Source organism: Pogonomyrmex barbatus, unplaced genomic scaffold, assembly GCF_055798465.1.
Source record: "Pogonomyrmex barbatus isolate J1 unplaced genomic scaffold, ASM5579846v1 scaffold13, whole genome shotgun sequence".
In the NCBI taxonomy this organism is placed as follows: domain Eukaryota; kingdom Metazoa; phylum Arthropoda; class Insecta; order Hymenoptera; family Formicidae; genus Pogonomyrmex; species Pogonomyrmex barbatus.
The window spans coordinates 7,120,438-7,136,891 of NW_028297109.1; the positions used below are offsets into that span (position 1 = coordinate 7,120,438).

Sequence of the window (16,454 nt, forward strand, 5' to 3'; positions counted from 1 at the left end):
TAGATTATAAATAGTCTTATAATACATAACAAGCTTTTTACACTTACAAAATTTACAAATGTGTTTATAATATAACATATGTTTATGATATATTATGTATATAATATATATGTTTATAATATATTATATTTATTTTAACTATATCAATCATGATTAAATACGCAGGTCATTTTCCATAAAGGGAAGAAAGTAAGCAATATTTAAATAATTTTGTTTTATTTAATTCATATCATTAAACATGTTCTGCTTAACAGGAAAAGGCATTTTATTCCATATTATCAATTGACTCGCCACACATACACATATATATACTTTTTATATACATATGATACATATGTTTTGTTTACATAAAGTACTGAAATACGATTGTTAAGCGCGTCTTACTATAAAAACTAGTTTTTGAAATTTAATTCTAATAGATAAATTATTGGGCAAGAGTCAATTATACCACATTTCTGTGTATACTTTTCAAATATATTTACAACCTTAAAGAAAAATCCTAATTTAATTTTCATTGTTATTTCGGCCACTTGCGGTTTTAGTAGCCAATTTGAAAGCGGAATGCCGTCTTCAAATAATTAATCAAACAGATTAATTATAAAATTATCAAGTTGCATCTATAAGTTAGTCTGATTATTTCTGATTAATAATTTAATTAATGCAACTGTTTCTAGATAAACTATTTAAACGGGTTGAGCAAATTCTTGTTCGGTCTTTAATTGCTTCCATCTCGTCAGGAGAGATGTTAAAACATATTTGGTTTTGCAATCTATAATTGAAAATTTTTATTCCAATGATAAATTAATTATTAATTATTAATTATCATTGCATTGATCCGACACATTTAAAATTCATGGTGTTTCGTTTAATTTGTATTTTGTCAAACAATGAAGAAGATAAAATTCGTATTGGCGACTACGAGCTTTTTGGTATGTCAACAGCTGATTGCTTGTTACTTGTTGATCGTCAAATCCAATGGTAGATCTTGTTCTATTTCAGTAACATTCTCGTTTTTTATCCTGAGATCTTGGCCGCACGTGTTGCTGCTATCTACGATGTTGCTCCACATGGTCTCCAAGCCGTACTGCAAATCCACCGAGTCTAACAGATGCCGAAAGAGTGGATTCTGCGTCTTGAGAATGAGATCTGAGAGGATTTTCGTCTTTTGTAAAATGCTGTCGTTACTATGCACGCAACATTTGTGCCGACAACAACAATCGTTATTGGTGCCCTTCGTTTCCTCCTTGAGCGGCGTCTGCTCAACCTCCATCTTCAGATCCTCCGCTCGCATGATCACTGAATGCCTTATTGGATCGCAATTGACGATGTTTTCTTTCTTGCAGGGCGTGCTGTTGACGATTGATTCAATGTTCCTGTAATCAACCGTGCTAGTTTTGGTGACGCTGTACTCCATCGGTTCCTCGGTTTTAATGGGAGTCGACTGCATCCCGAAGCGTGGCATCGAATCAGATACTCGACCAGGACTCGTATGAGGCGGCGACGCTAAGGAGTAATCCTTGATGATGTTACTACCGGAGGCATACATAGGATTCACTCGGATCCTGTCTGGAGTGAAGTAATTATCATCGTACATTCTCGGATAGCTTTTCACATCCTGTTCATATGGTTTCGGCGGTGTGACTTGTTCCTGTTCTTTTGGTTGATCCTGAAGATTATACATGTTGTTCCACTCGACGAAATTCCTCTGCTCCTCGAAGCTGTTGCTAGTTTTCGGACTACAACCCGACATGCTGCTCTCGATGCTCGAATCCTTCTTATCTGACTCGGAATGCGCGCTGATGCTCTGTTTATCGGGAGAGTTAACATCAAACCTCTTCTCCTGAGCATTATTATCATCGAAGTCTCTTTCGGACTTTATTTCTTGGACTTTATCGTTGTTGTTCACATAATGGCGATAGGTTTTAACGTGTTTCCTCAATGACGACGGATCGGTGTACCTCTTTGGACAGCCTGGCACTTTACAGTAATACGGCTTATCTACGGCGTGGGTTCTAGTGTGTTTGAATCTATCCGAGGAGTTCGAGTAGGCCTTGTTGCAACCCTCGACAGGACAGACATAGGGACGTTCGCCAGTGTGAGAGCGAGCGTGTATCTTCAGATTCTCGGCTCTGCTGAAACTCTTGTCACACTGGAAGCAATGGTGCGGCTTCTCGTTCGTATGCGTCCGTACATGGACGAGCATCTTATATCTGTATACGAGAGAAACACAACGAGTATACGTCAAGAATGGAAAAGTGATTTTTATATTACACGTGTACATTACTATATCTGAAGAAGTTTTTTTTACCTCGCATTAAATCCACGCTCGCCTCTCGCGCATCCCTCCCATCCGCAATAAAAAAGGCCCCGCGGACCAGGCGCCGCGTGCAATCTTCCAACGTGTCCCGCAAGCTGCTCCAGAGACGTGAACCATCGGCCACAGTCTTGCCATCTGTAAAAGGAAAACGTTACAATGTTACAACTCTTCTCGCACGCGGAGAACGTTGAGAAAAATGAGACAAGCTACTATCCGATTTCTTTAGAATTAGTCGCCGCTCGCAAATTGCAAATTGTGACTAATCAAGAATGATATGTAAATATAGCCATCTGACGTATCGAAATACAATTTGCGTCACATGAATGCTCGCTGGCGCGTTCAATTGATGCCAATTGTGACCATTTTGCAATTGCCGCCGTTTGACACCAGTTCGTTATACAAGGGAGAGACTGGAGTTTGGTACTATTCCAGTCAACGACAACGAATTCCTCCAATTAAGAGGCACAAATGTGTCCACGGGAGGTCGTGGATCAAGGTAATCCTGATTTGATTGGCCGGACTCCGAGGCGGTCCTTGTCTTCAATTATTTCACTCACAAGTAGCAAGAATTGTACAAGCTGTATCTTTGGGATACGTTATATTGCTTGATATGATCTTAAGATAATACGTCATACGTATGCATATAAGGTGTCTTATGATTAACGGCATTTTCTATTAAGATAGAAACAAATTACGGTAAGAGAAGCTATGCTGAAGAATATATAATTGATGTAACAGATGAGTCTCTTAATAAGGAAAAATATTTTGCGATCACAGCGAGTGCTGCGACTTTCACGTTTTCGTCGCATGAAAGAAATAATTTCTTTATGATAATCACGTCCTTCGAAACCGCGATAATAGAGAGACCCTCTTCACTATTTTTTTATTCGCATCATGATAACATCGACGTAACTCAGTACTCAGCAGAATTCAATGTATCATATTCGCATATCATATATGTATATATATATATATTGGGAAGATAAATTAATTACGAAAAATGTTTAAACAATACGGCGGTCAATGATTCATTTTGTGAAATCAGCAGCTATCGTTATCCGAAGGAAATCGCTATCGTTTCGTCTTGTTGTTGAATCTAAATTTTATCGAGAATGCGTAGACTTTGAATATAAATCGATCCGGTCGCAAACCTGTTTACCATTAAAGATATCGATCCTGTACCCGTGAGAGGCTGTCCCTGAAGAGAGCGCCGGATAGATCTGAATTCCGCGAAAATGCGCGAGGAAGAAAACGAATCGCGAGCTCTTAATCTCAGACGCTCGAGATGCACTTGTCGAGATGAATTATAGAATTTGAACTATAGAATTTTCTCCGAGTATTCCGAGAAGCAGAAAAGACCGCCGTGATATCAACGGAGATACGGAAAACTGGTTGTAACTGGTATGTAACCAGCACGTGTGTGAGCGCACATTGACATGTGCACATCTATGTCGAGAGAGATAAATTAGCGCCGTTTAAGAGGAACGCGACTTTGTCTGTGACAAAGTACAAACTGAAGCGAGACAACGACGCAACGCCCGATTGCCTCCTGTTGTGATAATTTCTTAATAACGCGAGAGACGTGTAAAAAAATTTGCGAAGCGTATTACTTTGTTTTGTTTTATTTTTTAATAGATGTAGCAGATAAACTCGTTAAGGAAGTTATTAAAAATGTTAAAGAAATACGCGAATTAAGATAAAATAATTGATTTGGATAAATATATAATCAAAAAAGAAAAGAAGGAAAGATAAATAGGAAAGCTCATTAGGATTACATTGCTTACTTTGTGATAAGAGACGACGACGTCAATCGGAATTCAAGTATAGCAACTTGATACAAGAAATCTGTGTTGCATTTAGATAACGCGATTTCATATATCTCGAGAAACCAGAGAAGCTATCTGGGAAGCTATCTGTATTATACGTTTTAAATTATAAACAAGTTAAACTAATGTAGAGTTTAGTGCGATGAAATCCGATTGAATAATCCGATTTAGAAGCCGAATGACTTCTCCTAGTGAGTTGACTTTTCCTAGTAATATTCAACAAAGATGACTGAATTTCTTCGAAATAACGTGAATCTTATCTTTTTGTACCGCTATCTTAATTGGTCTTTTAATAACAATAATACTGAGCACAATGCACTCGTTGAAAATTAATATATCCATCAGTCAACCCAGCAATCTGTGACTTTTCAGAGATATTTAGAGAGAACATGTAATTTATATTATAATTTTTAGATATTGATAATTATCATCCCACGATTTTTTTTATTATTGAAACGACTTTTTGTTTGTTTATTTTTTTAATTATTATTAAGCGAATTACACGAGCGATACAAGTGTGTATATTTTCCTTTTTTTCCTTACCTGCACTTTAGTTGGGCATTTTCGCCGGTTCTGATGGTACCCAGTTCCAAGCTCGAGCTAGATGCATCCGAGTCGCTCTGCGCCGGACTCGGAGGACCGCCATTACCCGGAGATGTTCCCAGCCCGGTCAAACTAGCGGCCGGCGAGGTTCCCAGTTCCTCCTCAGCCGGCATCCTTCGCGGCCACACCGGAAGGTCCAGCGGTGGTTGATGCTGGACGCTAAGGCTCCCGTAGTAGCTCGGGATCGGGCTGGTAGAATAGCCAGAAACCGGGCTGTAAAAACCCGGGACAGCTCCTAGCAGGGTGCCCGGGTAACGAGCGGCGCCGTAGGGACCAACGTGAGTTGGCATTCTGCCCGGAACATAAACGATCATTTTTTTCATTATTTTTGCCGTCGACTTTAACCGATTCGCCGATTTCCCCAAAGACGTGCAGATCCCGCTCGATCGTCGCTTTAATTAGAGGCTCCGTCTTTAATTCGCGTTTTATGCAGACCTAATTGCGCGCGATTGTGTATACGTGCGAATGTATACGTGTGGTTGTCGTGAAAAGTCGCGTTCGGTGCCTCTCGTAGAAATTTCCGATTTACTCAACTCTGATTCTGTCGCTTTATTCTCGCTCTAATGATCTCTCAGAATTTGACATACGCAAGCGCAATGTCATCCTCGAGCAATGTCGTTACTCTAGATAAATCTATCCCCCTCGAAGGGATTTTCCCCCTCGGAAGTCTTTTGTCTCGCTAATGACTAATATTCAATTTATTTTCCTACTTAAAAATTGCTTCCGTAATAAAATCATTAGCTGCCGCAGCGTAGGCTGGTTTGATTTTTAATTTTTAATTGTAATTATCTCAATCTCAATTCTCTCAATTTTTTTTTTTGTTAATAAAATAATACGTTGCTAATTAGATTTTCTTCGCTGAATCGCTTTTCTCGCGAGCTTATTCCAAAAATTGTAATCTCTTATTTCTGATTGAAAATCTCCCCGGACGATGAAATCATCAATTGTCGTTACCAATTAATTTAATTCTTTTTGCAACGATTTTTTTCTCCCAAGCTCGTCTCTCCGTCTCTCGCTTTCGAAAGGTTCGCCTTACTAGCGATTTTCGACGACGTCGATTTTCTGTCGACGTACTTCCTCAAGCTCGCGTCGCTGTGCAAAGCGATTCGGCCATCGGATGATACAAGACTTTCCAGGTCTTGCCGAAACACTCTTTCCCTCGATCTTCCTGAGCCCCGTAGGTACGACAAGTCGTCCGCGGTACAATACACACACACCACCTTGCGCGCACCCTCTATCACGTAGTCCGAGTCCGTATCGTCAGATATACTTGAACCGGTTGGACTTGAGTATACGGTAGCTCAGGAATTGCTTGCTGTACTTGATCGAAAACATAACTGGGCTGGATCGCGACAAAGAAATCATAAGACACTGCCGTAGCACTCTCGGAGACAGTCTTCGTGCGTATGATTTTTGACAGGATTTTTTTTTTTTTTTTTTTTTTTTTTTTTTTTTTTAATAACAATTGAAAATAGTTGAAGTCCGGTGGGTCCGATCTATTCAGAGAACAGCAAACTTAATCGCGGAAGTCAGCGCGGGAATAGCCCAGTCGATGCTAAGAGAATCCCATCTTCCTTGGTTGCGTGCTACTTGCCACGCTTACTGACTGGTGAAAACGACGAAGGGTTCGAAGAGAAAGAGGAAGATGTAAAAATCGCGCTCGGAGCTCGACGAACAAAGCTCGATAAATCTTCGCCAATTGAGTTGGCAGTTACGCCTTGGATGCTCCTTTTATAGCACGCTGAAAGACACTATAGATATTTATTTACCGTACTTCTTTTTTTTTTTTTTTTTTTATCAAATTATCTTCGCTTAAAAATACTTGAGACGAAGGCTCGATGTGACCAGAATGTCGTACGAACGCTACTCTAGTAAAATGAAACGTGAGGGAATATCAAACTGATTGCGATGACGAATGTGCAGGCTTATATATGGTTGCGCTATCGCCTCCATTGCCCCTCCTTAGGTATCACCAGCACAGAGAAGAAGGACTGATAACAGTTTGTCGTGTCGGCTTCGTAACAGTCGTCTTGACAGACGGAGCTAATATCGAGTAGATTCGACGTGGAACTGATTAAACAGAAATTTGTTATGAAATATTTGTATAGCCGAGTGTATAAATATACATTATGAAAAAAGCTCGCGCACGTTAACAATTATTTTAGCATTATAGTTTCTAACAGTAGGCAATGATCGATACATTTTAGAAAAATTGGATCAGGATGACGAAATCAGGCTAATTGAATTAATTAGTGAATTAAATTAAAAATTTCGAGATGGAATTTTATAAAAAAGAAAAAAATTAATTATGAATTGGCCTCATTCCGCGGACGGTCCCAATTGATAAAACGAAAAAAAAAATCGATCCGTACTGATTCACGAAAAGAAGAGAGGCAAATATAGATTTTTCTCGTAAACATTGAGATAAGGTCGCCCGGTTACCCCCCGCATTGTAATCGCGACCCGCCGAATTTGACGTGACCGCGCTATCGTCGGCTTCGTCTCTCATGCGACTCGCTGCTGATCGTCGCGGATGGGGAACAAAGTCCGCGCGTATCTTTCACAACTGAGCGATGATGTGTTATCTCCCGTATTAACGCGTCGGTGTGAATGGGCGGACTGCAAGCTGAGTCAACACGACGAGTCGCCCCGGTCGTGGCCCGGTAATTTCTTCCCGGCGGCGAAGAATCACGCGCTCGCGAAAATGACAACGGCGACCCTGGACGACGGCCGCCGGGGGCACCTTCGATCCGGGGGGAGGGGGGGGGGGCATTCGTCATCAGGAAGTGGCCGTTCCGAAAGGCGATCCGGTGAAGGTCGTCGGTGATCTTGTTGGAGAACACGTTTCTTGGCCCGATGACGCAATTGATAACGGCAGGAGAGGCGATTTGCGTCTTCGTGCGGTGCTTAAGAGGAACGATGATTAGCGCGCCGGCGAGCCGACGCGATCGACAGAAATATTAGAGCGGATAAAGAATTAAATGACATCTGACCGTAGGCGTGAGCCTTCATAATTGGACGAGCACGCGCCGATGATCTCGTCCGAGTGTGCCGTGACCTCGGAGAGATCAGCATCATTTCTCATTAGGCAATGCCGTTCGACGGTTATAGTCAACCTGCGTGGCATCCGCAATTACGTCTATATGCAGAAATATGCTCTCGACGCGTGGAACAGAGTCCAACGTAAATTCACGATGTGATTAAAAAGGGGAATTGACGCGTCCGACGCTATCGTCGAGTCGCGGCGTTACACGGCGTAGAAATATCGCGTCACAGCAGAGGAAAAATTCCCTGTTATATAATTCGATTTGCCACGAATTATTTGTCGCGACAACATTTGCACCGAGCAATCACGCGAATTGCGATTGGTGGCTCTTGCTAAACCGTCGTAAACATCGGCCAAACCTTATCTAAGAGCTCGGAATTAACACGCTAATTAGGATGAAGGATGGAGAGGGGGAGGAGGGGGGGGAGTGATGATGTTTCCTTTGACCGACTAATCTTCCGCAGGCGCATCGTCATTAATCATTCGGACAACTGGTCAAGGTGATATTATTTTCATTCTCCGCGGCATGTTAGAATCATTATCTAACACACAGTGGAAGCTAGAATTCATGTTATTCGAATGTATCTCGAGAATGCCTCGCTGTTCGAACGTAGACATTTCTCTTCTCTTTCAACAGACATTTTGAAGTAGGAATATTTCGCGCGATATGTGAAGTTCAATGTCACTCTACTATATTTAGAAAATGCGGACCGCATTAATTTTCTCTTTGTTTTTCGTTTATTTGTCTCGGCGCTATATTGCACCGAGGCTGCGTAAATATGCGTATGTAAATAATTAACTCGGCGCCATTAATCGAGATGCTTAACCCCCCGTTGTAAATCGTAACGCCAAAAAACGATTTATAAAGACCACTTCGTTCCCGAGTGGAAAATACGCTTCTCGTAGACATAACAGATGTCGTAAATGCGCATCACGCGCGTGAGATAATGGGTCCATTCTCCACGGATGAAAAGTCAGACAAGGCTCGTCCCGTTTTCCATCCCGTGGAGGATGATCACATCGATTGGCCGATGCCTCGCGAACAAAACCCGGGAAAAACCCGTCGACTTTCTTCGATCGCACAAAGGGAAGACGGGCCTGATGATCCGTGAGAAATCTCCCTTTATCGCGTTATGCAAGCCGCGTGGCTTTATTCGGCCGTCGATCGTCTGATTTACAGCACGATCGCAATGTCATTAACACGACCGCACTTCTTTCTTATTTATTTTCTTTTTTTTATGAGAATTACGAATATACATTCAGAAATTTCCAAAACTTTTGGGAGACTTTTTTTCTATACTCTTATGAGAGAACGAAATGCCGTCTGGTAGCGACATTTCTTCGTCGGGGTGCTAATTGAACGGCAATCTAATCTCGTCGCGACTCGCGTCTGGCGGTTCGAAGTAAACAAGTTCAGGCTTATCGGGATCAAGATCCACCTGTTGCTATCAGTGCGAGCGGTTCTCAATACATACTTCGTGGAAAAGTTGCCCACGTCTTATGACCGAAGAAGAACCGACGAAGATTCAATTGCTCGCGCGCTCTGTCTAACCTACGCGTTATAAATTTATCTCTAACGCAAATAATCTTTTTCATCGTATGTCCTATCCTTTTTTCCAAGAAAGAAGGTTTGTAAAAGTGATGGGATACGTGAGAGAGCGCACATTTCTCGCATTATCGGCACTGACTTGGCGATAACACCACTGAGGGGGTCTTCTTGCTTTAACTGCGTAAGATAACCGAGTAAATACAAAATTAATGGCAACCATCCATTACTTTGGTATCGCGGCTTAATATCGCGTATTTACCGTTTTTTGTTACTGTTGCTTTGTCATATCCTGCAGAAATATTTTTTTATCGAAACTCAATATCGCATATATATCTTTCAAGATGGACGTATCGGAATAATTGAAGAATAAAGAAATGTAATTAATAGATTTCCCAAAAACTAGTATATTTAAAAACAAGTACTGTTAAATTTCAAATAATGAGATAACTCGTTTGACAGGACAAAAAAATGAGGATGGAGTCATATCGCCTTTCTCGACGACAAGCCAGATGCCAGACGGTTGATAGCCGTTGAAAAAATGCCGGATTGACTGAAGAACACGAACGCTATTGTCCCGCGATCTTAACTTCGAAAATGATTCTCGTCGGAGCATTGTGTCCATCCTAAACGATCGTATCGTATCATTCATCTCGGATGCGTTTTATAAATTTTATGGCGTGTCGCTTACAATCTTAGTCATTGTCGGGGCAGCGAAGATTTAGCGGAGAGAAATTGTTACACGTACAGGAAACATTCATTTGAACAATGGTATCGCCAAGATAATTTTTTTATGCAAAGTCATTTATAATACATCTTGCTTGCTTTCACGTATAAATCATCGTTCGAGAATCGGCCTCGTTTCCCGAAGGACTTTTAGCTCTTTTACGTGATGTCGTTATGAGGTCAGGCAATGGAGGCCCCTTCTCCTCTTCTCTCTCTCTCTCTCTCTCTCTCTCTCTCTCTCTCTCTCTCTTCCTTTCCTCCCGATCGATTTCACAGGCATGCTATGATTTATATCAGCACGGCGGCTATACTCAATTCTCGATTCATCCTCCGAGAAATACCCCCAGCGACCTTACCTCGGCACATTAATGAATATTGTATGGCCACCTTTCCTTGTGTGCCCTACCTTCTGGCCCTCCTCTCCGGACTCTTCCTGCAACCGCTGGTTCCCACCCTTCATCTCGGATGACACCCCACGGACCGGGCTGCTGGCGTCGGCGTGCTTTGATCTCGGGGGAACATGGCGAACAGGTAGAAGAACTCGAGAGGAGGACGATGAGAGCGAAAAAACGATGGCGAGAGAGAAAGGGAGGCGGAAGAGGGAAGGGAAAGGAAGAAGATCCCGGGCCCGACGGACGTAGATTCTTCGACAGCCAATGGAGGAACCAGGCCTGACTCTAAACTCGAGAAAATATGTTCGGAGTCTTTAGATTTGAGATTCGGGAGAGATAGCCCTACGACCCCCTCCCTCACACCCTCTCCTCTACCTCTGCGCCTCCCACTATCCGACCTCCACTCCTTATGATGCGTCCGAGGAACGCCGAAAGAGATTTTATTTCCCTTCGCCCCTCCACCCGCAGATCTTTCATTTAGATTTGATTCCCGTGCTTTCCCTTAGGAATACCATCGAGTCCTGGGATCTCTCGGAGGCCCTCGGCCTTACCAACCTTACCAGTGAGATGACCATTTCGGTAGCTGTTATGTTCTTTGGAGCCTGTTTACGACGATTGTGAAAAATTGAATCACCTTTTACGAGTACAGGCTATTCCCGGCGGCGATTTCGTGCTTGACGTTGCCGCAGCTAATAATTTGCTTTCGACATTCCAAATGTCTCCTTAATTAAAATTATGCCGCTGGCGCGCGATAGTAAAGTTTGACAGTACAAGCTGATCCGTATAGTTATTTAGCATTGAGTTTTCTTAATTAATTTTGTTAAGAGGATGCGCGCGCGTTTGAGTTTAATTGATAAAAATTGGTAAAAATTGAAAAACAGACATGGGGTTTCTCTCTATCGACCTCGAATAGAATGTTGATGAGACGAAATGACTCTGCCAGAGAGTTCAGGAGTTATAGTTCTTCCGTTGAATTCATTCATTAACCTTAGAGCTTCCCATCTCGATGGGAAGAAAGCCCTACGGGAAGCCCGTTTCGAGGGAGAAACCTTGAGGAGAAAATTGGATCGCCCCATGCCCAGCGAGAGACCACTTTCAGCCGCAACGAGGTGGGAAACCGAGGTATATAGATCGCGTGGCGCTTTGCGTGTGGTTTGCATCACAAAAATACGTACGAAGGGAAAGGAAGGAAGGGGGTGCGTGGTCTCCCCGTGGCACCATCGTGGCTCACAGCGGGGGCTGAAATTCCCGCGGTCCATGAAGCAGCCGCCGCCGAGTCGCACTCGGTGCTTCTCGTCGTACTTTTTATTTAGTCGCGCCGTCGGAAGGGTGGTGGAGAGGAGGGAAGGAGGTCTCTCTCTGTCGAGACTTTGCCTTTTTTTTATCTTCCACTCTTTCGAAATCCCACTGGCGGCACAGAGCCGGCGGCCGATAGTCGTGCAGTTCTTTCGAGTGCCGTGAGAGAAACATATGGAAGAGCAAAGTCTCGGGTTTGTCCCTTGTAAAGACTTCTTCAAAATTCTAGAACGATCCTCGTCGATTTCGTCGAATGAGTGATTGTATGACAGGGTCATACACATTATTCGTTTTGTGCCACATACCTCGCGCATACCTCTTCATCCACCTTTATTTATTTTACTTGATTTCCTCGATATAAAATACGCGCGAAAATACGATGTATGAAATGCACGAATAAATGAAGGTACAACAGGGGAGTTTTCTTCCGAAAGATTTCCGGCACAGGGTAACCCGAAACCACGGACGGAGGTCGCCGCAAGCGGAATCGGGGGATGAACGACGTATTTCCCGTTGATTTACCGCGCTTAAAGACGGAATATTAATATCGCAATGGCGTGCGCCGGGCCCGACTTCTTCGGCGTGTGCATCTCACAGACCTAAGTCACGCACGCACTCATACATACGCATGTACGTAACGCGTATTACGTACGGGACAGGAGGATGGCTACCGGTCGCAGCGGGAGAGCACGGCGGGGGTCCTCTACCTCCGCGCCGACTCGAAACCTTGCTACCGAGGAAGAAGTGAACTTTCATCTCGCTCCGGCATCATCTTCCTCCACCACCTTCTCCTCGTGCCACCTCCTCCCTCTCTTCTATTTTTCTCTTTCTCCCCGTATAAGTATGTATTCATCGATCTCTCCTTCTTTCCTCCGCGAGGCTTTCCCCCCTCGCGCTCGTAACCTTCCGTGCCGATCTTCGCTGGCGCTACCACGCGTTGATTCGTCGATCCCGCTCAGTCACGTGACCGGTTTATAAGGCCAGCAGCGGCAGACGGTGCGCCACTTGTTTGCCGCGTCTCGCCTCGCGAGCTGCACCGTACTTCCGTTTTTTTTTTCTTTTTTTTTTGTGAGGGTCTTTCGTACCAGGCCGAAATTCGGGGTACTGGTGCAACGCGGGCGTAACGCGGTCGCTGCTGTAGGATGTAATAATTATGTCGACCGATGCCCATCACGCGGCAGAAACGGAGAACAATGGGACAGCATCTGTGTGCGTCACTTTATATAAATCATAAAAGAGCGGAACGAGAAAAGTGCGATTGTCCCGAGAAAGATTTAAGAAACTCACGCACGATCTATTCAAGAGCTATAATCACATCATCGTCTATCCTATGATTTTGTTAAGGAGGCTCAAACTTAGAAACGCGCGTATTCTTTTTACAATGATTCTAATAATCCATCGTATCAAGTGAGAAAGAAACGATAAGATTTCCAGGAAATCTCATTATATCACTTATCTCTTCTTTGAAGATTGCAATTCATGTTCGTGTGGGAATATGAAGACATTACTGCGATAGAAACGAAGAGGCGAAGGACAACAGAAGTCTGACCGATGTCGTGTAAACACTATGGGGGTCTGACGAAGCCCATGGGGCCCGACGGCGGCGGAGCGCCGTGCGGCTCGCTCGCTCGGCGCCAGGGGCCTATTAAAAATGATGCTTAAAGAACGAATTATGGAAATGAGCCGTTATTCTAGCTCCGGGCTCCCATATTACCGACGACTTAGTTCGTTCGCGTTGAAATTACAGGTTGCGAGCTCCCTGTCCCTCTTACTCCCTCTTCTCCCCCTCGTTCCCTTACCTACTCGTCCAACTCTTAAGCCGGACAAGAGGAACCACCTCCTTTAGGGTGGAATACATTAAGTTGATTTTCGGAATTGAAGATTAAATCCTCCCGCCTTGGGGTCTCCCGTCTCTCGTTTCTTCCTGCATTCTCCTCGCGAAGCTGATCTCGTACGCGTGCGCGCGATACATGTTGTTCGCCAATTAAATAATTTTGCGATTACACGGTATCTCGCGGCGATCTTACGTCGTTGATGTTATTATTATAGCGATACTGTCTTAGAAACGCATCGCAGAGCGACATCAAATTCGCGAAGATTTTAACGTCCCGATAAAGTTCCCACGATAAGAAATGATAAATTTTTATAAGTAGAATGTATTATCTTATATTATTCCGTGAGACATATATTTTAGGACACACATCATTTATACAACCTGTGTAGAATTGTAAAAAAATAATTTGTATTGCTCTTTCTGCTTAGAGATGCTGATAACAGTCTTTAGAAGACTCAAAGTTTACATAACTTTATAGTGATGACATTGTGCAACCAGATATATATTTTTATTGTTACAGGAAGTGTATCTCTTTCAGTTTTACTCATTATCTTGATCAAACGATACAATGTTTATCTGAAAACAATGTTTTTCTATGTAATGTTCTTGAGTCATCCTATTTAATTATAATTTGAAGTTAATATAAATTTTTTATCTAAAAATCTTAATCTATACTATATTTTAATTTATTAAATTTTTTTAAGTAAATTTCTGAAATATAACAATAAAAGTATGGTTGACATAACAAAATTATTTTAAGCTTGAAAAAAAGAAACGTCAATGGCAGATGTATAGAGGTTAAAAATTTATGCTTCTTTACACTTTTTTCTATTAGATTATTTAAATTGCCAAGTCTTTCTTTATTCACTTAATGCCTTTAATAGAAAAGAAGTCTACAAAGGCTTATTTTTCGCGGAAGATATTATTCGACCGTAGCAATAGTTTGTTTAAAGGGATTCACAGAAAATCCACAGTGGTTCAAATAGGTGTATCCTTACCTTGCCCGAAAAATCTGGGCAAGGGTCCACGGAGGGTTCACGGGGGGTTCAAAAATAAATAGAACAGTGCACAGATTTCTGGAATCCACAAAGATCTCTCTGGTCATGCCGCGTTGTATAAATGCTCGACCCATCGGGAAGATCGGAAATCTCACCTTCGCACATTTCTCAGTTTCTGAAAAGAGCATGCTGCGTGCGGTAACGCAGGAAGGAAAATATTTGCCAACTCCCCCCTGTTTGTACGACGCGCAGGAATGTCTCGGCGAATGGCTACACGGGAGGTTGGAGGAATATTTTTGCAAACACGACCACGTCAGGTTTGAAAGCTGCGCATTCTTCTTCAGAGAATGCATGCATCTTTGAAGACTATACTTACCAATTAATCACGATTTTTATGCAACAATCTTGCAGAATCGGAAATATCAAATGTCAACGATGGGGGAAAAAAATAATTATATTCATTTTGAAACTTTTCTCTCGATTTTTCGGTTATAACTCCCAAGTTACAACAGTGTAGTACCTATACAGCGAGTAACCATATGGGGACCAGCGTGATCTTCTCTAGAAACCCACAGTTTTCAGACACAAAGAATCATAATTTTCAACCCGCTTACGAAAACCGATAATTAATCACGAATTTCACACCTTCGGTAGACCGCAAGAAAGAAAACCATTTCAGAAAGATGCGGAAGAACCCCACTCCGCATCCTCGCTCAGACTCCGGAGGGGAATCTGGAATGAAAAGAATCGGGGGACACGGGAGGGGGGGGGGGAGATATCTCTAGACCGTGCCAACGATGCCAACACCCATGGCATCTCTGTAGAACTTCTGTGTTGGTGAGACGAATCGCTAAACTGGACTGCATTGACAAATGATTCGAACAGTTTGTGTCAGGGAAACCATAGGACCTCCCACATTGAATAAACGCTGCCGTCGTACGTTTTCGTAGCTTTCTTCTTCCATCCTTCATTTTTTTTTTTTTTTATATATTTTCTGTTGCTTCAAGGTTAAGGCCGTGCTGAGATGACACGATCGAGATTAAAAATAGATTTTATCCTTTCTCTTGCAAAATTTTTATTTTTATCACTCTCTCGTTAATTTTTACAACTAATTTTATGTTTTACGTAATTTTATGTTTATTGTTTATAAAAAAGATAAGTATTTTTCTCTATCTTTAGTGTATCAAACATTTAATTATAATCATTGTACTAATATATATGTAACGTTATTAATTATAAATTTTGACTGATAATAAATACATTTTATTCGAATTTTTACTAATTAAAATTATAAGAATATATCTTTAACAATATTTTAATTAATTTTTCAATTGAGTGTGTGATTATGCACAATTGTTTTATTTTTTTATTTAATTATTAGATATTATTTCCGAAATCGTTTAAAAATTTGTTATTTTTCTAAGATAATAAGATAGTAACATAATAACGTAAAATAAAAGAAGAATAAAGAAAATTATTACAAGAGAATGGTGGCATTGTAAGCCTTGTTATTACATAATATCTCTTAAGTATCTTTGAACGAGACTATCGTTCTCCTAATAATAATACAAACACTGCACCCGCATTATGCTCGCGATTGAGCAACATATAATAGGATATCACCTGTTAGAAGGCTCTAATGGATTCATAAAAGCGATTAAATAAGTAAAGATCAACATAAAAGTCTCAATAAAATACATACTTACACAAAAACAAATTGAACAAAAGATACAAAAGGAAATATCTCTAGAATCGTAGACTTAAAAATCTTGAAATACAATTCTTATTGAGTTTACAGAATTACAAGAAAGAATTAAGGAATTCATGTAACCAACAACACATACAGAGCCTAAATTCCTCAGGTTTCTTA

The 16,454-nt window shown here is 41.7% G+C and overlaps 1 protein-coding gene across 1 annotated transcript; it reads right to left on the reverse strand.

Moving 5' to 3' along the window:
- Positions 1-199: 199 nt before the first annotated feature.
- On the reverse strand, positions 200-7,353 carry LOC105424333 (uncharacterized). The gene is made up of 4 exons (XM_011634511.2): positions 7,119-7,353; positions 4,687-6,816; positions 2,309-2,452; positions 200-2,210 (listed from the first exon to the last, which is right to left on the reverse strand). The coding sequence occupies exons 2-4, from the start codon at positions 5,067-5,069 to the stop codon at positions 953-955; spliced, it is 1,785 nt and encodes a 594-aa protein (XP_011632813.2). The 5' UTR covers positions 5,070-6,816; positions 7,119-7,353; the 3' UTR covers positions 200-952.
- Positions 7,354-16,454: the final 9,101 nt, after the last annotated feature.

Coding starts and splice junctions, on each gene's coding strand:
- LOC105424333 (XM_011634511.2), bottom strand. CDS start 5,069: ATGAAAAAAATGATCGTTTATGTTCCGGGCAGAATGCCAACTCACGTT. Junction 2,453..4,686: donor AATGCCCAACTAAAGTGCAG/GTAAGGAAAAAA, acceptor TTCCTTTTACAG/ATGGCAAGACTGTGGCCGAT. Junction 2,211..2,308: donor GAGCGTGGATTTAATGCGAG/GTAAAAAAAACT, acceptor TCTCGTATACAG/ATATAAGATGCTCGTCCATG.